Genomic DNA, 22,262 nt, shown 5'->3' with positions numbered 1-22,262 from the left:
AGCTTCAATTTTGCGCCTGTTCTTCGTTCAGAGATAACTACATTCCCACATGAACTCGCTTTGCTTGCGTCAAATAGTAATGACCTCATCAAAAAAATACAGTAAGAAATAAAGGAACTTGTTGCGACTTCGTCTTGCCTTCCGATCCCCATCCAACGGCCGAGAACAGCCGATCCCGCGCCGCTTGGACGCCACTGAACAAAACCATTTCGGCCCCTTCCCCACTCGCAACCTCCAACTCCACTCCACGTCTTCCCCTCGCCGCCGCCTCCCACGCCGGCGCGCACCGATCAGGCTCCCCACCTCACCTCGCATCGCCGCCGCCGGCTTCCTGTATACCATGCAGGCCCGCGTCGTCGTCTTCCCCGTCAGAGGCCGCGCCTGGTGCTTCGCCCGCCCGCGCGACCTCGCCCCCGCCGCCTCCGCCGCGGGCCACGGCGCCCTCCCGCCTCCGCCGCCCACCCTGAGGGACCTCTGGCGCGGGATAGCGGGCGGAGGACGCACGACCCCGGAGAACGCTGAGGCCGTGGCCGACTTCGTCGCGGACAAGGTGCTCGACGGAATGTGTCCCCCCCTCTCCGCCCGCCGCATTGATCCTCGCAGTGGTTTCTCATTCCTGATCCCGTGGGTTCTGGGTATCTGATGGGGTTTGAGGTTTTCCTGCGCAGATGAACCGGGCGTGGATTGGGTTCGGGAGCGCGCCGGAGGGGTCGGTGAAGAGCCGGATCCACAGGTCGGGGGTTTAACGTTTGGGTGTGTCCGTGTGTGTGTGTGGTCCGCGCGCGCACGTGTTGGAGTTGGAGATGGCGAGATCAGATGCTGAGTCCATGGGTGTATGCCCTTTCGCTTTGTTGTGGTGCAGCTTCGGGCTGAAGCTGCTCTCGCGGGTGCGGCCGTCGGAGATGCTGCTGAAGTCGGTGACCAAGGACGTCTCCATGCTCGAGATCGTGCATCCAGCAAGGTGAGCTCTTTGATGATAGCCTACATTTGCTGCTTTTCCATGCCTGCACAATGTAGGTGCACTTGGGTCGTTTTGCTTGTCTTTTGGGTGTTCAGCTGGTAGGAATGTGCTACTGCTTGCTGACTTTGGTCGTCAAAACAGTTTTGTATTGAAACTCATCTGATATTAACAGTACCTGTTGTGACTCACTCGAGGTACACAAACACATCATTAGCAGCAAGTATGCATTGTCTCCAATGATAGAACTAGTTAACCAGACGTCCACACTGAGCAGGAGACGTGAATAGATATGTTCTTTGTATATTCCCTTGAGAGCTAGGCGTGTTCTGTACGATCGAGTTTTTGCACTGACATCTGGCTTCCAAGTTTGCACATGGCACACAAGTCCTGCTGCCATTCAGTTAACTGACATTTTCTGTACTCACAAGCCATCTCTTACCTATCTCCCTGTTTATTCTGAATTGTAATTTCTGAATGCAGCATACATCCTCGTCTTGTGCGTCGACGGTTGCGTCACATTGCTGTTAGGTGATTACCTTGTGACCCGGCAGATCGTGTATCATTTAGTTCAATTTAATTATTCCCTGTCATCTTTGCTCATGTGTTCTTTTCGATAATTAGGGGTGCAGCTGTTCACAGGAAATTTCTTTATGGCTCAATTTGTATGCTTCCCATAACTAGTATTTTCATGGTAAGTCTACAACCATTTACTTTGGAAGCTGTCAGCTAGTAGTTCATAACAGTGTGTTCATTGGATGTATTTAGATGTAGTACTATTCAGAAGATATTGTTATTTTAATATTTGTCATTTTATTTTACCTCATCAATTGTTGATCTTATCTGTGGTGGTTACACCATTTGATATTTTTTCCTACTGCCAATCGTAGGTTTCATATAGCTCAATTGGTTGAGGCCAAATACTTGTTGGAACAATTCTCTTTGTGTGCTCTATTCTGTTACTTAGTGCTCCAAATTGGAAAGAATACATGGCAAGCTCATTTGTGTATTTTAAAGATGAAGGAACCATTCTTATTGTGATTTGTGGAAGCATGACTTATACTCATGATGTTCATTCAGTTAATAAAAGACAATGATTGTTTATGTGCAAGTGTGATTTGTTCAATCTAGTTAATAGTTAATACTTTGGTGCATAACTGTAGCTAACCATTTAGAATGCAATTATCATATTTTTATTATCCTGCTTACTGGTTTATATTTAGCATCCTGATGACTCTAGCTGTTTATGCTTTCATCATTGACCATAGTATCATCATGTAATTAATCACAGGATCTGATTCCATGTTGCATTGTTGTACTTAACTAACATAAGGCAGATAAGTTTGATAGTAGAACACTGTTTATTCATTTACAGGTACTGCCTTTGCCAAACTTGCCGTTTTTCTGGGTCCTGTTTCGCGCTTATTCTCATTGGAGAGCTCTACAGGTTTGTGAAATGATCTAGTTTTCTGAAGAGTTTTATATTTATTGTTAGATTATTTGTTATTCTACTTGACTATTCTCTCTTAGACTATTATTACTGTGCTGGTTTCTTGAAAGATGTAAATTATGTTTTACATTATCCCAGTTTGTTCAAATTTCTACTTGTGAACTTACTCTCTCCTCACTTTTGTCATTGAAAAAAAAAACTTAATTCTCCAAACACTAAGGGTAGTTTCTGAGGATGAGAATTGTTGATGATGACACTGCTACTTTGTTTTTTCCTGTTGGATGGACCTAGACATGCCATGTCTTCTTTGTTGTTGGTAGAGAGCTAGAGATAACACCGTGACAGACTTAGCATATCCGGGGCAGTAAAATGGAGAATCAAATGCCTATTTAGGAGAAACTTCTATTGCATATAAATTAACTCTTGTTCTTAGAGAGAAAGTTACCTGATTTACCCTTGTTTACTATGTCCTATTATTTCTTAGGGTTATTTGATGTTTACTTTGATATAGGGAAGCGAGAGGCTCCAGTTGCTGGTTTCTGACTGCTCCGATCAATGGAAGACCATTCTCGATAAGACGAATGTAAACGAATGTGTTCCTTGGGTAAGTTGACTTTAACTTCGGAATGAATGAAACCTTTAGTTATTATATCCTTAAGGTAGTTTTGAACTTTGGCAATTTAGTGGTGATCTGGCAATCCCACAATTGGTCATATTTTATCTACTGCTTGAATTGAAGTGCATTCTGAACCAATAATGGTGTGCACACTAAAGTAGAATAGTGAAGACAGTACTAGGTTTGCCATTTGTGACAATGGAGTATTTATGATTAAAGAGAACTTCGTATTAGTATATTACAGATAGAACATACTACTACGGTTTTTGATCAGGTACTTGAATGGTGTGTTAGCTAAACTGTTCTTAGCACTTACCTACTGTGACCATGCTGAGTGAACCTGGAGTACATTGGCAGTGAAGTATTTGCTCAAAAAGGTGCCATCGAGTGTTCTTCAGGCTGCTTCATTGATTCTGGCATGTTTTGTTGTGTTCAATTATGTCCAATGAGTCACCTTTTGCTTGACAGGAAGTAGTTCAACTTAAAGGATTCTTCTAGGGACTATTTCTTTGACCTTGGGTGCATGAAATGTGTGGTGTATGTCCTTGCATACATGCATGCATGTGTGTACATAGAGGCGTTGCTGACCATGACTTTGGATGGATGACTTTATGTAATTGCTTTCCTTGCTAGTTATTTTATACATGAGCTGATGAGTATTTAAGGCATGCCAGACTTCCTTATATAACAATAATTGAGCAATCATCACAATCAGGCAATCAGTTATTTTAATATATCATTCTGTAGTTAGTGCAGTTGTTAACTTCATATACACCTAACGATAGTGTGTACATTTAGGCCTGCCTCAATAATATGCAACAATGGTTAGGTGATTGGTGCAACCATTTATTCACACCACAATGGTAGATGAAGAGATACTTGTGCCTTGGACTTAAGGAAGCAGGTCCCAGTTTTGTTCATACTGAACGTATAGTTTTTCTACAAGTACAGCGCGCCAATCTTTTCTCTTACTCGATGTAATAATTTTGTTTTGAACTGTAAAAACAATATTTTCATCTTACAGCAACGAACCACCCAATCAGTCTATCGCATGAGTTTTCAATCCTCTATATAATTGCTTCAAAATGATTGGACGGGCAAATCTTCAGAGTTCTATAATTAGCGTGATAAAATGACTGTTTGGTATAGGCATTTCTTTTAGGGGGCATAATATATATCAGCAGTTAGGTACAAATGAGTTGTTGGGGTGTGGGGTAACGGTTGCTTCCCACTATACTCTTCTTGCTTTCTGCTGGTTATCCTTGAGTGTATTTAGATGAGGTTGTTAGATTTCAGTGACTTTTATCCTCTCTGTGTGTTTTCCCTTCTCGATCATTTCCATGTATTGTACCTTCCCTCCTGTTTGACTTTTAAAAGTATATAGTTCAGTGACTTGTACTCCCGCCGTCCCATATTAAGTGCCGAAATATTACATGTATCTAGATGTATTTTAGTATATAGATACGTCCATTTTTAGACAATTTTGAGTTACTTAATATGGGACTGAGTACCATATATCTCATTTCCTGCTTGTGCACTTCCTGTAAATGCTCACTGTGTTATTCTTTCAATAGAATTTGCAGCCCTCAAAAAAGCTTGACCAGTTCCTTGAAAAGAGAGGCTTGGATGAAGGTTTGGACGGCGATACCATTTCGAGCATATGCGAGGCATACGACTTGGACAAGATTGATGTTCTGAAGTACAGGGATTTGGAGTGACCTTGTTCAGTTTCTTGCGCAACCTAGGAATTTTTGCCCACTGATGTCTGTATGGTAAGAATACCTCTACTGGATGATAACATGCTGAAGGGTGCAGGAGTGGCACACGGGACTGCTAATATCCACGATCAAGTGTGGATTCTTTTTTCGCAGAGGAAAACATGAAATTCTTAACCGGCATCGTAATTTTTGCTGTGCCTGTCTGCTGCTAGTTTAGAAAGCCGATAAACAAAGAGGGCCTCTAAAAAACTGTAGTAACCCATGGTGACCTGTGTGCCCACTGTTGTAAATAGAGATGGTAGTAACCTTTAGCAACTGCCATCTCTTTCCCCTTTCGGCACCTGCCAGAAAAAGATATAATTGTTTGCCTGCTCAAATCAACAGTCGGGACCGAGACTGAACATGACCTTATTTTTGCATATGCATCTGGTCTGAAAATCCATCTTTGGGCAGATCTGTGTCTCGACACTGGGCTCCAAATTGAGCAGGACATGCCTCACCTCTTCAAAGCAAGCAGAGATTTGATCCTTTTTTTTCCTGATGTGTTTCGTTGAGTGTTAACTTTCAAGTCTCGACTTTGTCATTTTTATCTTTTGACTGCCCCACTTCTGCTACCTCCTTTGATTGGTTGGTTGGTTGCTACTGGATGTACAGTCGGAAAAAGTAGAGAGAGAAAAAAAATCAAGCCGGCTGCCAACTGAACTCTGGGGCAAGAAAGGTTTTGAAAATGACATGGATGTAAATATCGATCACAAGTTGTTCATTGTGTTTTATGCCTTGAGGTGGACTGGTGATGATGGGTGGTTGCAGTTAAACCGCTGGGACTGCCGGATGGAGCAGATTAATTAATCGTAGATGGGGCCAAAGCGGCCCATGGCCGGCCGTCCTTGCTCTGAAGCTTTGAAGCCTATCCGTGCGTATAGTAGCAACAGCAGTGGTACGCCGTGCCGAAAGTGACATTTCTGCGGCGATCTTTGTCCCGGAATTGACATGCCAAAGTTGTGGTGGCACCGTCCTGCATGCGAATAATGCACTTGGTTCGGTTATAGATAGAGAGCATGATATCGGATGCTTTGCTCTATAGGCTCTAGCTGTACTACAGCCAGCCTGAGCCTGAGGAGTCCGGAATCCTATACATGATCTCAGACGTGTATGGATTATTAGTTAACTGCAACAATATTTTAACAGATCGAACATAAATCAATTCTTGTTTACTCCGGTTTAATACGGTCCCGATCGTACTGTCAGAATTCTCGGAGTTTGTTTCATTTCGGTTTCTTTTTCTTCCTACAAAGCTGCATCTAACTTTCTTTCTTTTTGAAACTCAAAGCTGCATCTAACTAATCAGAGCTTCTCGTTGACCTGAGCACAGGGAGTCAGGGATCCATCTAATCTACTAGCGGACCGGCCGATCCGACACGAGAGCACCACGGACCAGTTGACACGTCCAGCCCAAACATGCCGCATCGCATTTTTCTTTTTCTTCTTTTTTTGGCGTCGCGTCACGTCGACGGAGCTATATAGCCGATTACATGCGACGCAGGCAAGTTGCAAGCGCGCCACTTGCGTGGCCGAGCCGAGCCGAGCCTAGCTACTCCAATTACGGGCGCAAATAGATGCCGAGCATTTGATCCGGTTCGAGAGCCCCTTTCCGGAGGGATGGAAGAAGGAAGTAGCAACACCAGATCGAACCGAACCGGCCGTCTCCTCGAGAAAAGGCAGCAACTTTTCTGCTCTCTCGGCCGGCCCGCATCGTATCCCAACAGACGACGACGTCGACGAGAGGATGCAGATCGGGGCCCACCTTAGATGGCATGTTCGTTGGAGTACAGTGCATGCGGTAGCATTATTTGCCGATTTGCCATGCATTTCACCCACGCAGGTCGCCAGCCCGTCTAGCTGCATGCCATGCCAGTCCGGTACACGGTACTGTACTACAGTATTTAGTAGGAACGGAGTGGCGGAGCCACCGCCCGGCGACCAGCTTCCCGGGCTCCCCGGAAATTTTGACACTAATCACAGCACTAATATGGAAGCTATGAGATGGTTTTTCTTAAGCAAAATACTAGTTTGAATAGGTTTTGCCCAGGCTCAGGAAGCAGGCTCCGCCACTGGTATATATTACCGGTTGCTAGTCCTAACGTTACTTACTGCTGCTATAATTGGCACTGCTACGAACATCGCGTCGCAGCAGCGGTCCCTTCCATCGCGCGAACCTGACTTTAATTTTTCTCTCATATTTTTGTTTGCGACGATTTGACCGAACTGTTACACGTAATAATAAAAACAGATAAATTTGAGAAAAAGCAAGTGTAAAGAAACAAAGGAAGAAGTATAATTAAGCCTGATTTCCAGCGCTGCTGCGCTGATGCGAGCCGTACGTGGTAACGGAGTCATCAGACGTAAAACAAGTTGTAGATGTGATGTGCCGACCGTCGTCACTGCCATGCATACACGACGCATGCATTTTGAAAACGAAGCTCGCGAGCTCCCTATATATACATAGCAGTATAGCACGTCACGTACGTACGTGGTCGTCACTCGTGGGGTCTGGCTATGTCCGTGGATGGTTGTAGCCTCAGAAAAAAACATGGCTAGCTACTCGGAACGACCAATCAGAAAACCATGGCTGAGGCCTGAGGAGTGAGGAGTACTACTGAGGACCAACCGGCCGGTAGCCACTACGTACGTTTTCATGTGTCATGCACGCACGTACATGCGTGCACGCCCTGCGAGCGAGATCGATGTATACTCCCTCCCGTCTGTCTCAATTTTTTTTCAAATATGAATACGAACGTATGTATGTCTGAAAAACGTTTAGATACATGTAACTGAAACATGCAATCTATTTTTGTAATCTATTTTTGTAAGGAGTTCTCTTGCTAATAGGCATGCTCCCGTACAATAAAGTCTCCAATACTACACGCGACCGCACCACAACTAAAACTAGACGCGTCCAATCAGTCTCGCCCTTTCTTTTTCTAACGTGGGGTATCGTAGACTGGTAGTAGTAGTAGCACTGCTTCACGTCACTGTCAACAGAAAAGTATGCCCTATTTTTAGCACCTCTCAAAAAAGCACGAGACAGAAAAGAAAAACCACGCAAATGAGAAAACATAAAATAAAGATATTTCACCGCAAGCTACGTTAATTTATTTAATTATCGGCAACGACGATGGGTCGACAGCTCGGAAGACGATGCCAGCATGCATGCAGCTAGCTAGCGCGCGGCAGGCGGCAGCACCCACACCAAGCAAAGCAGCAGCAGCAACGCGCGCCACTGGCTGCGCTCATCTCGAGGCGTCATGGGCTTCACGTACGTCGAACCACCGCACCCGACGCGTCCATCCCCGGCCGTGCGATCCCCCGCCCGGCGGAATCTTTTAATTAATTGGTTTTGGTTCATCAAATAATTAAATTTCTCAACGCTCCTTCCCACGAGCCCCCCTATATAAATCGAAGAGAGAGACGGAGATACGAGACTTCACTTTATTACTGGCTTTGGATTATGATTAGCCGTGACGTACGGGCGAGGAAGATGGTGATGAAGCGCGCGCGGGGGGCGTTTAAGCACATGCACCCCTCCAACTATCCCGTATTCTGCTTGACGTCCAGGACTGTAACAGCATGTTTTACTTGCAGGGTTAGGTGGACCGATCGAGATGTGTCACGGTCGCACGATGATTTTAGAGTCTTTGGAAGATATGGAAAAGAAAAATATGCTCGTGCCGCTTGCGGGGTTGCTATAAGTGGCGCCGCAAATAAAAACCATGCAATGTAATGGGTGGGTGACGCCTAAATATGGCCACGCCTACGTACATGGTTGCGTGCCGAGGCTTTCACCGATTCACGTACGTAGTCGTCTGCACTAGACAAGCACCGCCGCTTTGCAATGCATGGCTTCATGCGTGTATATATGTACATCATTGATGGCGTACCATATGCCGCTTAGGATTTTCCGCCGCTTCTTAAATGCTTCCGAAAATAGAAGATCGGATAGATATACACTAAATATCCGAAATTTATACTAAAATAAAATCAGCACTATGGTATGGCTGAAAGAGGAATCCCAGCCGTTTTTTTTACTGACATGTCCTTCCGGTTTAATTGAATGGTACATATAGGTTTGCGAGTTTACTCAAAGTATTTGTATCAGACTTTCAAAGCCTAGTTCATGCGTGGTTGAAAAGGAAATGGAAATGGAATTTGGAGTTACTAGTTCTCGTCTCCGGCTCGCGTCTGTGAGGGAAAGCAACCAAGCAATTCCGAATCGCGTTTTTTCATAAATGCTTTGCATACGGAAAAGAGGGAGTATTTTCTTATTTTTTTTGTCGCATTCTTTATTTACTAGTAAATAAAGAGTAAATCCGCATTACACACAAAAAAATAAATCCAAAATAGGGAAGAGAAAAGTCAAGAGGCCTCTAATGACCAATATAAGGGAAAGGAAGAAAGACACATTACAAAGAGGATATTCCGGATTTTTCTTATTTCATATCTTCAAGGCAAATCGACCCGATCCAGTGGCTGATGAAGTTTTGAACCTTTTTTCTAATATTTGTTGAAAATTTGTGTGTTTCTGCTTGAGCCGTACGAGATGAAATTTTCATATACGGCTCTTAGAGGGGGACATAGGTTAGTTACCTATCTCAATAAAGTATATGATTGGTTTGAAGAACGTCTTGAGATTCAGGCAATTGCAGATGATATAACTAGTAAATATGTTCCTCCTCATGTCAACATATTTTATTGTTTAGGGGGAATTACACTTACTTGCTTTCTAGTACAAGTCGCTACCGGTTTTGCTATGACTTTTTACTATCGCCCAACTGTTACAGAGGCTTTTTCCTCAGTTCAATACATAATGACCGAGGCCAACTTTGGTTGGTTAATCCGATCAGTTCAATGTTAATGCTACCATCCTTTCAGTCAAGAAGAAATAAAACTAAGTAGAGATGATTGGTGCAAAGGGGTCAAGTGAACCACTAGCCACTGATTTTGTGGATGTCGAAGATGATGAACCTACCAATGGTCATGCTACTCCACCTCCCAATGAAGATGTGACTCATTCACACAATGTTGGTGAGTCATCCACCTCTAGTCCCTCAAAAAGGACCAAGACAACACAATGTGAGGAAGAAAGCCTACGAACAACACTTGTAGCCTTGTCACGATCGCACGATCACTACTACAAAACGGTCTATATGCAACGGCACATCCGAACGGGTCCGGCGCGACCGTTACTCATGAACAACATCAGTGCCGGTCGCGGCCGCGATCGTTACTGATGAACAGAGCAGGGTCTGCCCATCCCCGCCCAGCCATACATCAGTGGCGGTCGCGCGAGGCGACCGTGAACCAGCATACCTCGTGAGATACATCAGTGGCGGTCGGTTAAGAGGCAACCGTCACTGATGAACCATGCTTCAGTAGCGGTCGCGTTTCAGTAACAGTCGCCCTAACGCGACCGTTACTGATGTACCCACTATTATCAGTCCCGGTCGCCCAATTCCCGACCGCCACTGATGATCGTCACGGTTTCAATACAAAGAGCAGAGCCACAGCTGGTCGCGCTGCGCGTCGTAATGAACCAGCTGCGGCCCCTTCTTCTCCGGCGACGGCGAAGCGCTGCCCGACGGCGCCATGGCCGCCGGCGAGCCCCCCAGGTAGCCCCTCCTCCCTCCCCCTTCCTCCTCTATCCCCCCCCCCTCCCGCGCCGGCGGCCGCCGTTTCCATGGCCGGCAGGCGGCCGGTGAGCTCCGATTCTCGACCCCGAAGCTTCCCCCTCCCTCCCGATCTATCTCGCCGGCCTCCAATTTCTCTCAAGTTCCCCGATTTCAAATTTTTGAGCTCCGGCCGCCGGCCAAAATGCGGCCTCCTCGTCGTCACCCGGAGCTTCCCTCTCTCTTGCGGGCTCTCTCTCCCTCCCGATCTTTCTCGCCGGCCTCCAATTTCTCTCCGAATGTCTCTAATTTCAAATTTTTAGTTAGCTCCAGTTAATTAACACCTTAATCCCTTGTCAATGATTAGGCTAACTATTTTGCTTTGTTTGTTTTCTTGTGTATTGTTGTAGATCGAAAGACCGTTCTTGGATGTACAATAAAACATTTGCAGCGTGGCTGAAGAATTATTGGTACGGCAGGGAGACGACCAATGTATCAGAAGAGACGGTTGCATGTTTATCACGGGAACCTGCTTACCACGTCTCTACTTGGCAATCATATGCGATCAACGGATATAACTTCTACACTGTGTCTTAGGACCGTAAAAACACGTATCAAAATAGTAGTGTAGTCATGACTTCTGAGACCGCGACCGACGACAACAGCAAAACCAAAGCGTTCTTTGGTGTTATTGAGGAGATCTGGAAATTGGAGTACTCGATCACAAAGATCCCAATGTTCCGTGTAAGATGAACCAAAGGTGACAAAGAAGAAAGTCACAGGTTCACGACGATGGTGATACCTCCTGAGATCCCTCGTGAACAAGTTGACGTGAGAAAAATCCCGGCAAGAGAGGAACCATGGGTGTTTGCTAAACAATGCAAGCATGTATTCTACATAGACGACCCGGCAAATAAAGGCTGCATCGTAGTAAGAAGAGGGAAAAGAAGCATTGTTGGAGTGGAAGAAATTACTTCACAAGAAGACTACGAAGGTTTCCATGATCCGATGACCGTCGCAGATGACGAAGAAGCGGAACCCACGATATTAACGAGGAAAAGGAGAGGGAAAAGAAGAAGTGATGGGAGCGAGAGCGAGAAAATACCACAAAAACCCTAGCTCAGAAGCAGTTCTGCGAGGAGTCAAGTTATGACTTACCTAAGGAAGGAGAAGCACTAGTAGTCACATTGTAAAATGTACCCATACTGAATCTTAATGCAAACTTTGTACTAAGTGAAATTATGTGTGATCGATGTACTTTTGTGTATGCATGTTAGTACATGGCTTTGTCACTCCCAAAAAAAAACTAGACAAAATGCATGAATTTATTCATCAAATTTCAACCTTTTGATTTCATCTATTGAACGTGATAAGTACATGTCTTAAAACACTCAAAAGGACAGGTTTTAAAAAATTTAAACGTTCCTGTAATTTAAATTGGTACAAAGCTCAACAAAGATGGGAACACATCAGTAACGATCGCATGGTTACTCGCCCGTTACCGATGAGTATATGCACACATCCGTAACGGGCGAGTAACAAGGCGCCCGTTACTGATGTGTTGTTGGGCATTTCTCATAGGCACTCATCAGTGGCGGTCGCGTTGTATCCCGACCGTTACTGATGATTGAGGGAATATCAGTAACGGTCGCCTCCCTTATCCGTCCGTTACTGATGATAGTTGCGTATAAAGGAACACTTAGAAAATTTTAGAGTCATTCTCGCCTGCGCGTCCTCCCCTAACCCGAGAGACCAGTAGTGGGCGCTTCCCTAACCCTAGCGAAGCGCTGCCAGATTTTCGCGCCGCCGCCGCCGTCGACCCCGCGCTGCCCCGCGCCCGCCGACGGCCTCCTCGTCCTCACCTTCGCGCCGTCTTCCTCCTCCGCCCCGAGCCCGCGCCTCCCCGTCCTCGCCCGGAGCTCGCCGCCGACGGCCTCGTCGTCCTCGTCCCCGAGCCCGAGTGCCGCCACCCCGTGTCGTCCTCGCCCGAGCGCCGCCACCCCGCGCCGCCGTCTCCGTCCTCACCGAGCCCGCGCCGTCTCCCTCCTCCCCGAGCCACAGGTGCGTGCCTCTGCCTCCTTCTCCTCTGCCTCCCTCCCTCTCCTCTGATTTAGCTTGATTTAGGGTTAGGGTTAGGATTAGGATTTGTTCCTGTTAATTTAGGGTTAGGATTTGTTGCTGATAATTTAGGGTTAGGATTTAGGATTAGTTGCTGTTAATTTAGGATTAACATTGTAGTTTGTAGTAGTAGATAATTTATATCAAATTAGATGTACATTTCCCACCACACACCAGGGCATGTATACATTGTGAATTTGATATAGTATTGAGTTAGATGGGCACACATATTGTAATAGCTAATTTGTAACATGGATACATTTTATTTACCATTGTGAATTTGATATAGTATTGAGTTACAGAGCATTGTAGTGAGCACATTTTACATGATGTTTTATGCATTGTAATATATAGCACACATGAGTATATGTAGTTTTTTATATAGCGGTTTTATATGCTATTTTGGAGAATTGAGTAATGAATTGTGGGCCCGACCATCGTGTCGGGTCATTGGAGAAGGGGCCGGCCATCGTGCCGAGGGGGTGGGTTTTTATGCAGGTTTCGAGCTCCTAGTAGAGAAAATTTGCTAGTTTTTTAGCATAGGTCATGCCGAAATTTTCGGTCGACATATATTTGATGGTCTTGATTGCATAGGTACGAAATAGGCAAGAGTAGCCAGAAACCAGTTCTTGATCGGGAGGAGGTAGATCGTGTCGATGAAGAGTCTTCATCGGGAGAGCAAATTGCCAGCTCTGGCTCAGACAGCTCTCGTTCAGAAGAGCGCGACAACGAGCGACGGGTGGAAGAGAGTAACCCGCAGCCTTCTGAAACTCCCGCTAAGAAGCCAAGGAAGAAGACGCCGAGGGGGAGCCACAACTTGAAGGAGTTCTGTTACATGGTCACCCGGCACTCGGAGAGAGGCCGCCCGGAGTCGCCTGAGAGGGCACAGAAGGCCTTCGCAACGACCTATGGAGCCGTTGCATGTAAGTATTGCAAGATCACCGACGAGTGGAGTGACATCTCCGAAGTCATTAGAAACACGTGCATCGCGGACGTTGCAAGGAGATTCCAAGTCACTGACGAGTGGCGTGAGCGATTCCTAGTGGCCGTCAACATAGCAGTGCGCAATGGACTTGCTAATTGGAAAACCACCACTAGAAAGTAGATGGACAAACCATACGAGATCATCAAGAAGAAATGGCCGTCGGTAACTGATGAGGCCGAATGGGAAAAAATCAAGAAGGAATCGTCTGACCCTGCCTTCATTGCGAAGAGTGAACGTATGAGGGCGTTGCGCGCGAGGAAGCCCTTGAACCACAGGCTACGGAGTGCAGGGAAAGAGGGGAAGAAGAAGGTTTGGCGCAAGCAGGACCGAATTCTCGAGGCGGCAGGCAGGGTGCCTCCAGTGCATGACATACCGGAGGACCAAACTTTATCCTCTTTTTCCTTAATTTGGAGTAAGTTCATTTTTATATATGGAATCGTCTGTTTTTTCTAATTCAGTCTTTCTTATACACCCGTAGATATTAAAGCTTGTTTCTTTTGAAAACAGAGACCATTGGGTCACACTACTCATTTGTTTGCCTTGGTCCGTGGTGTACTACTTCGATTCACTTCTTCCGAAGAAGGGTGTTCGAGTTAGGTTCTGGAAACCTATCAAATCACTCATTAACACTGCCTGAAAAGTGGCGACCAAGGGAAAACTAGCTGGTAAAGGCTATAAAGACGAGCCTCACCACAACCACAGGTTCCCTTGCCAGCAACAGCCGTCCGGCAGTGTGTTCTGTGGCTACTACTGCTGTCACATCCTTATGGAAAATGCCAGCATGTTCTACCCTGAGTGGAAGGGGTCAGTCGCGGTGAGGGAAGAGTACTGGCGGCCCCGAATGACAATGGGACACCGACCTAAATGGATCGTGTATAACATTCAAAGGGAGTTCGCCCATCTCATTAACAATGAGGTCATCAAGCCTAGTGGGGACTTGTACGAACGCGTGGAACAAGTGGTGTCTAGGGTTCACCCACAACATTAGGACCTAACTTGAAATGAGATACATTTGTATTCTTTATATGCTTGTATAAAATTTTGACACTTTGTAATTATGCTTCTATGAAATTTTGACACTTTGTAATCAATGTCGTGAAATGAGATACTTTTATATTCTTTATATGCTTTAAATGATGCGGCTTGATATACATTTGTATGGTTTAAATGATGTGATGTGCTGTGCTGTGATGTGATGCGGCTTTATATTTATTTTTATGTGATGTGCTGTATATACAATCTGTGCTGTGCTATATATATAAACCAGTTGGTAAGGATAAAACACCCTTTCGTATTTATATGGATTTCTTGAACTGATGATCGTAGAACATCCCTCTTTACCATTCTGTATAAATGGACTATTCTATTTGTATGGATATGGTAGAGGTGCGTATCCAACACTCTTTTATCCACTAGTTCTACCCTCCCCTCTTTAGTTTAAGAGGATAGAGCAGTCTGGTAGCTCACAAGTCTCATAACCTTGGGGTTGTGGGTTCCGGAATACTTCTACGGGGAATGCTCATTGAATGAGCATTCTCCATATCATGCCTTGAAGAGGACTCGAACCTCCACGCTCTTCAGCACGAGATTTTGAGTCTCGCTTTCCTGTGGTTTTAATTAATTTTTTAAATACCGAAAATGTATCAGTGTCGGTCGAGCGACCGACACTGATGTGACAACGCGACCGTTACTGATGATATATACGGCAGTAACGGTCGTGTCAGCCCACCCGCCACTGATATACATTAGTAACGGTCGCTCCGACCGTTACTGATGATACCCATCATCAGTAACACGAAGTTAGCAATGGCGGCCCCGACCGTTATTGATGTTGTTTTTCGACCGTTACTGATAAACCTTTCTGTAGTAATGGATGATTTGTAGAGTCTTTTGAAGATATAGAAAAGAAAATTATGCTCGTGCTGCTTGCTGGGTTGCTATAATTGGCGACTTTTTTCGCTGATAAAAAGCATACAAATTCATGTAATGGTAGGTGACGCCTAAATATGGACACGCCTACGTATATCGTTGCGTGCCGAGGCTTTCGGCTTATGGTCACGCATGACCGATTACGTACGTCGTCATCTGCACTAGATAAGCACTGCCGCTTTGCATTTGCACGGCATCATGCGTGTATATATGTACATCATTGATGGCGTACGATACACTGCTTAGGATTTTCCGCCGCTTCTTAATTGCCTCCGAAAATAGAAGATCGGATAGATATACACTAAATACCCAAAATTTATGCTAAAAATAAAATCCGCAGCACGGTAGGGCTGAAAGAGGAATCCCAGCCGTTTTTACTTACATGTCCTTCCGTTTTTTTGAATGGTACATATAGATTTGCGAGTTTTCTCAAAATATTTGTACTGGACTTTCAAAGCCTAGTTCATGCGCGGTTGAAAAGAAAATGGAAATGGAATTTGGAGTTACTTGTTCTCGTCTTCGGCTCACGCCTGTGAGGGAAAGCAACCTAGCAATCTGAATCGTGTTTTTTCTTAAATGCTTTCGCGAACAGAGGAAGTATTCTCTTCTCTCTTGTCATAGACGAACAATGTTAGTGCTACACCATCATTTCACTCAAGAGAAATAAAACTGAGTGGAGATGATTGGTGCAAGTGCAACTAATTGCTAGAAAATCACAATTCAAGTTGCATGTTCTCCTCTCGCGCAGCTACACTTGACACCAAGTGTGAAAGTAGACGATGTACCGGGCGGCATCTAAACTCCTCTCTTTTTCAGTTTGACCATCGCTAATCACACGCTTCACTTGGTACTTCTATGGATTATTAGTGGGGAGAGCCGTTGGTGAATAGGCGGGAACCGAGGGGCGCCGCCGCAAAAGTTGACGCGAAGGCTTTGATATCCGTGCGGCTAAGAGTTAACCTCGCGTGCTCACACGGCAGAGGCACACAGAGAGAGACAGAACAGAGGCCAGGCCAGAGGAGGAGAGAGAACGCGAGGCGAGCGAGTCCACGTGAGCCAGGAGGAGGAGGAGGAGGAGGAGCGAGAGAGATCCCTCTCCCCCTTCCCTCCGGTCCCAGCTCGCCATGGATCCCCCCTACACAGGTCAGCGCCGCGCCTCCTCCTCCCGTTTCCTCTCCGGTGCGTGTTTTGTTTGTTTCTCCTGGGGCCGGCGGCGAAAGGCCGTCGATGCGGCGGCAGCGGCGGCAGGGTAATGTCGCGCGGCTCGATCTGCCCGATTCGGCGTCGAATCCGCGATCTGGGTGCCTCGGATTGAGTCCCCTTGCGGCGGGATTTCGCCGGGGGCAACGATGCTTGGTCGGGATTTGTTTTTTTTCAGGAACTCGCGTGTTTCTCGGGAGCAATCGCGGAGCTTTTCGGGCCTCCGATCCGAGATTTAGCCTTCGCTGGGGTTTATCCGCGCTCGATGCGTCTAGTCGGTCATCGCTTTGTGCTGCTCGGTAATTTTGATCGGTGGTGGTAGCTGTTCTCATGCGTGGTTCTACTTCTACCGGCGGTTGGTGGCTGAACGGCCGGACGAGGGGCCGCGGTAGATTTTGCCGGCGCTGGTGTCAGATTCGGCGCTGCATGCGGCGATAGTTACTCGCATTGCGCCCCTTTTCTCCACCTGGAGTCGCCAGCGACGCGGCTCCCGTGGATTCACGTCGCTTTCCTGGGGGATTTACGTGTCCATCGCTCGTTTCATGGGGAAAGGCTTGGTCGCTCGGCCAGTGATTCGGTCGTTGGGGCCTCCTGCTGGTGCATTGAACGTTGGCTGCGTCCAACTGGAGTTCTATTCGCATGCATGAAGATTGGTTGCTTGTTTGTGTTGTGGATTTTTTTTTATGATGTTGTTAGCTGGGTATAGTCTGTTAAGGAGCTAGGAGAGTGGTATCTCAGATCCATGTGAAGCTGCTCTCTACGGACGCCAGTAGTTTTTGTTGTATGATGATCATAATATTTACAGTACGTGTATGGGTAGAGCTCCACTAAATGTGCCCCTGTGTGGCGCCAGAAGCTGAGTTATTAGTTTCATAAGGGCCTGAAAAGATGTAGGCATCGTTAGACGTATTTCAAGTTTGAAAAGAACACTTCGATAAACATGTCTCTGAAGCCTATGTTTGCTTAACATTAGATGTGTTCTTGTGTGTCCATGCAAAACCATGTTAATTGCATTTCATTATTTGGCAAGCCTATCTGTTTTCTTCTCGAAAGGTTGAGTGTTATTTATATTAAACCTCTCTATAAGTTACACTTTTAGAGCACTTATATCAGTGTAACAAGCTCTGCAAGTTTTGTATGGGTTGTGTAAAATCTACTAGTGCAAAAAGTTGACTGTAGCATATATTATTTGCATGGTAATATATTTCAATTTTTTTTGCTCCAGGTATTACTTATGATCCTGCGAAATGCCGATTGATGAGTGTGGATGAGAAGAGAAAGCTTGTTTTTGACTTATCAAAGTGTCCAGAAAGTGCTTCTGACAAACTACAATCATGGAGTCGCCGTGATATTGTAGAGATCCTGTGTGCTGATTTAGGAAGGGAAAGGAAGTATACTGGATTATCTAAGCAGAGAATGCTGGATTATCTCTTCAGGGTGGTGACTGGGAAATCATCTGCCCCTGTGGTACATGTGCAAGAAAAGGAGCCACCTCCTGATCCCAACACAAGTAACCATCAGTACCCTGTGAATCAGTACCCTGCCAAACGGCAAAGGAAGAGTGACAACCCATCACGACTACCAATTGTTGCCTGCAATCCGGTAACAGCTGATGTATCGGTGCCACCAAGTAATGCACGGTTTTGCCAAAATTTGGCATGCAGGGCAATTCTTAGCCTGGAAGATAAATTTTGCAGACGCTGTTCATGCTGTATATGTTTCAAGTATGACGACAACAAGGACCCTAGCCTATGGTTGTTCTGTAGTTCAGAGCAACTCTTGCAAAAGGATTCTTGTGGTTTTTCATGCCATCTTGAATGTGCCCTCAAGGATGGAAGAACTGGCATTGTGCAGAGTGGCCAGTGCAAGAAACTTGATGGGGGTTATTACTGCACGCGCTGTTGGAAACAGAATGATTTGCTTGGGTATGTATTCTGGGTCATCTTTTATTTACACCGATTTGCGTTCTTGAGTTAAAAAAAAGAGCAACTTGCATTATGTAAAACAGAGCAACTTAAATTATCCATGTAACCTTGCCTACTATTCATGTGCGTCTAGGCTTACTCATTCACTGCCGTAGTTTGTTAATTACCGGATTTCTTGCACTGCTAACAATTAGAAACATCTTAGTTTGATTGTTGCTTGACTTTCCAGTGATTTTCTATTCCTGGAACTTGTACAGAAACGATCAATGTTGCAAGACAAGAAGTTTCCCTGCTTGCATTTCTGTGTCCAGCTTTAGGGTTTCTTTGGTGAAGATCCTTGTTGTTCTGTCATTAGTCAAAAAACATATAATGAGATTTCAGATTGGTATCTTTTTTAATTTGGCCTGGTGCTGTTAGTTTTGAACTTTGTGCAATGAGCGGTCATACTGGTTGTCTAGTGGGTCTGAACATTGTGAAATGTGTATGTTCAAAAGATACCTGTGAGATCAAGCTTAGTAGTATTGTCGCAAGTAGCTGTATAGCAGAACAGGCTTGATTGAATTGGCTTGTTTAACAATCCAGCACTATTGTCCTTCATCACATATATGTATTTATCAGTTAACTGGTTGACTTGTCAAATGGTAGCTCCTTACGAGAGTGATGCTTTATTTTTTAACTGTCATTGCCTCTATTTCTTCTCGTCTCAATATTATAACCATAATTAGTAGATTCCTTTTGGTAAATTTGCTCGCTTACCAATAATTTGACTGTTTAATGCCCCTTGTTCAGATCCTGGAAGAAACAACTTGTGATAGCTAAAGATGCTCGGAGGTTGGATGTATTATGGCATCGGATTTTTTTGAGTCATAGGATCCTCTTCACCACCGAGAAGTACTTGGTCTTGCATGAAATTGTTGACACGGCGATGAAGAAACTGGAGACTGAGGTTGGACCTGTACCTGCTGATGGAAATATTGGTCGTGTAATTGTGAGCCGGCTTACCTGTGGTCCTGAAGTTCAGAAGCTTTGTGCTCGAGCATTAGATGTCATGGAATCGTTGTTCTCTGTGCGATCTCCTACAAACTCACAGTTGCAACGTAAGTCCCGAGATCTTTACATTTGATCTCACATATGCAAATGATATTGACTCCTGTGCTTGTTTGCATTTCCAGGATCAAGTATGATTTCATCGAACTTAATAAAGTTTGAACCTGTAACCCAAACATCCATCACTGTAGTTTTTGATTTCGATCAATGCCCTACACTTGCCCAAGGGGTAACTGGCTTTAACATATGGCACAGAGTGGCTGCTGTACCATTTTTCTCCTCAAACCCGACAGGCTTCGTAATTGCACCGTCAAAAACATTTGTTGTCACGGGACTCGCACCAGGTACAACCTATATCTTTAAGGTAGCTGCATTCAGCAGCTCCAAGGAGTTTGCGTCATGGGAAGTTAGAACAAAGACTAGCTGTCAGAAGGAAGATGATCAAAAAGGTTTGATGCTAGGTGGTGCTGGAGTAGACCAAAATAACGGTTGCGCAAAGACAAACAGTGGCGGTCAATCTGATCGTTCTTCAGAGGGTGTGGACTCAAACAATAATACTACAGTGTATGCTGATCTAAATAAGTCTCCAGAAAGTGATTTTGAATATTGTGAAAATCCTGAGATCCTCAATTCAGATAAAGCTTCTCTTCGCCTCAATGAATCTACTGATAACTTGCAAACTGCACAGATGGCAACTAGGGTAACAGAGGTCATAGAACTGGAGGAAGCTCCTGGCCTCTCTGCGTCAGTTTTGGATGAGGAGCCCAATTCTACCGTTCAAACTGCATTACTTAGAGAGTCTTCAAACTCCTTGGAGCAAAATCCAAGAACTGAAGTACCTGGATCACAGGATGCATCAAATGTACCTGCTGGAAATGAGTTGGTGACTGCTCCACCTCGATACTCTGGCTCTATGCCACCCACTGCACCGAGAGTTATGGAAACTGGGAAGGAAATTGGTGGAGGAAGCTTCAACTTAAAATCTGGTGATAACGTCCGTCAAAATGGTTCTTCAAAGCCTGAAAGAGAACCAGGGAATTCATCAAACAAGAGATCTGGAAAATTTGAGGACATTAGTCACAAGGATGGATGCGCCGAAGCATCTTATGAGTTCTGTGTCAAGGTGATCAGGTGGCTGGAGACTGAGGGCTATATTGAGACCAACTTTAGGGTGAAGTTTTTGACATGGTACAGCTTGCGTGCTACCCCACATGACAGGAAAATAGTTAGTGTCTATGTGAGTACCCTTATGAGTGATCCTGTAAGCCTTTCAGGCCAGCTCTCCGACACTTTCTCGGATGCAATCTACAGCAAGAGGCCACCTTCAGTCCCCTCTGGTTTCTGCATGGATCTCTGGCATTGAGGGAAGAGAAGGGAAGCTATAACTGTTCTCATCAGTGGGAGCATATTTTGGTCCCATTCTTTCGTAGCAGATCGTTTCATTGATTCTTCATTGGAGATTTCATTGAAGTAGTAGTTAACTTATACAATCTGTTGATTGGAACCTTGTCGCTGTGACCGTAGGAGGTTTAAATTACCTGTCAACTTATTTCCTCTCTTTTACTTTTTAGTTCACAGTTGTGTCAGTTCGCTTTTCTCTGTGCTAGCTTCGTAGCATCAGGAGCTGCACAATTTGGTCAGGTTACTGTGTTGAACCTAAAACTTAATGTTGCCAACTGCTCTGAGAAGAACGACTCTTATGCTGAACCTGGGAAGCGCAACTGGCCAGAACAAATTGTGCTGAGCTACTGCTTCCCTGTTGGTAAGATGATATGCATGTGCTTCGTCCGGGGGAAAATTATGCAATGTGCCGTGACTTTCTGTTGGGTAATGGCGTGTTGTTTCGGATTGAGACGCAGCTTGCCTGGATTAATGTTATGCCTTGTGAATTTTATGAGGCATTTCTTGGTTTGCTGCTCTACCCAGTATGTAGCCCCGTTTATACCCAGAGCTTTGCTTTTTGATTACGCTGTGCTTGTTCTTGCGTTTCTGGATTGTATGGTAGTCTAGTTTCGCCATCTATTTTGTTCGATTCCAAATCACCCAGGTCTCTGTCCGGCTCTTGCAGTACGTGGTTCTCCTCTGAAACCTTTTCCAAGCCATGCGTAGAGTCTCGCAAATCTAGCAACAATAGATTCAAAAGGGATCCGGGCGCTTCATCCTAACTACTAGCTCCTCAGGTAAATGGAGAAAGATTCAGTCAAGCCAGTGGTCGCAATGTCGCTAGCTACACTGACAAGGAAGAATACAGCAGTTGAAAGACCAAGGGGTGGAGATGTACTCCAGAAAATGAAGTGAAAATTTCACCATGAGTATAATTGTTAGAGATTGTAGGGGACGCTGTGATTGTCGAACTCTTGATCACGTACATGCTTGATGCAAGTATATGGCTGAAGCACACGCCCTCCACGGATGGCTTGGTCCTTGCTCAATTCATTGGATGTATCGTAACCGCATCATGTTACCAATCCGATTGTATGCAGGTCTTCTCCGCATCATTTTCTTGTAACTACTGGAGATTTGTTACCTACATATAAAAGTAGCTTCATAAATGTCTTTGAATTTTTTTGCTGCAAAAATCGGACAGCGCGAAATCGTTTCCGCTCTTCTTGATGAGATATCTTGGCTGTCGCTTTCGATCAGGCCGCTTCGT

General features: G+C 45.2%; 2 protein-coding genes and 1 long non-coding RNA gene across 3 annotated transcripts; all 3 read left to right on the top strand.

The window, feature by feature from the left end:
• The first annotated feature begins 206 nt into the window (after positions 1-206).
• On the top strand, positions 207-5,278 carry LOC100838615 (uncharacterized protein C23H3.12c). Its single transcript, XM_003574842.4, has 8 exons — positions 207-550; positions 669-733; positions 863-961; positions 1,442-1,489; positions 1,583-1,652; positions 2,334-2,405; positions 2,920-3,012; positions 4,599-5,278. Exons 1-8 carry the CDS (start codon positions 341-343, stop codon positions 4,740-4,742), a joined length of 801 nt encoding a protein of 266 aa, XP_003574890.1. The 5' UTR covers positions 207-340; the 3' UTR covers positions 4,743-5,278.
• Positions 5,279-9,199: 3,921 nt separating this feature from the next.
• On the top strand, positions 9,200-14,337 carry LOC112271784. Its single transcript, XR_002965196.1, has 3 exons — positions 9,200-9,642; positions 13,167-13,173; positions 14,328-14,337. It is a non-coding gene; the product is annotated as an uncharacterized LOC112271784 (long non-coding RNA).
• A 2,065-nt stretch (positions 14,338-16,402) lies between these two features.
• On the top strand, positions 16,403-21,377 carry LOC100831969 (VIN3-like protein 2). Its single transcript, XM_003574902.4, has 4 exons — positions 16,403-16,580; positions 17,863-18,562; positions 19,352-19,659; positions 19,735-21,377. The coding sequence occupies exons 1-4, from the start codon at positions 16,562-16,564 to the stop codon at positions 20,970-20,972; spliced, it is 2,265 nt and encodes a 754-aa protein (XP_003574950.1). The 5' UTR covers positions 16,403-16,561; the 3' UTR covers positions 20,973-21,377.
• The last annotated feature ends 885 nt before the right edge of the window (positions 21,378-22,262 follow it).

This window comes from Brachypodium distachyon, chromosome 3 (assembly GCF_000005505.3).
Source record: "Brachypodium distachyon strain Bd21 chromosome 3, Brachypodium_distachyon_v3.0, whole genome shotgun sequence".
Lineage (NCBI taxonomy): Eukaryota > Viridiplantae > Streptophyta > Magnoliopsida > Poales > Poaceae > Brachypodium > Brachypodium distachyon.
Note: the sequence above shows the minus strand (reverse complement) of the source record. Positions and strands in the feature narration are given on the sequence as shown.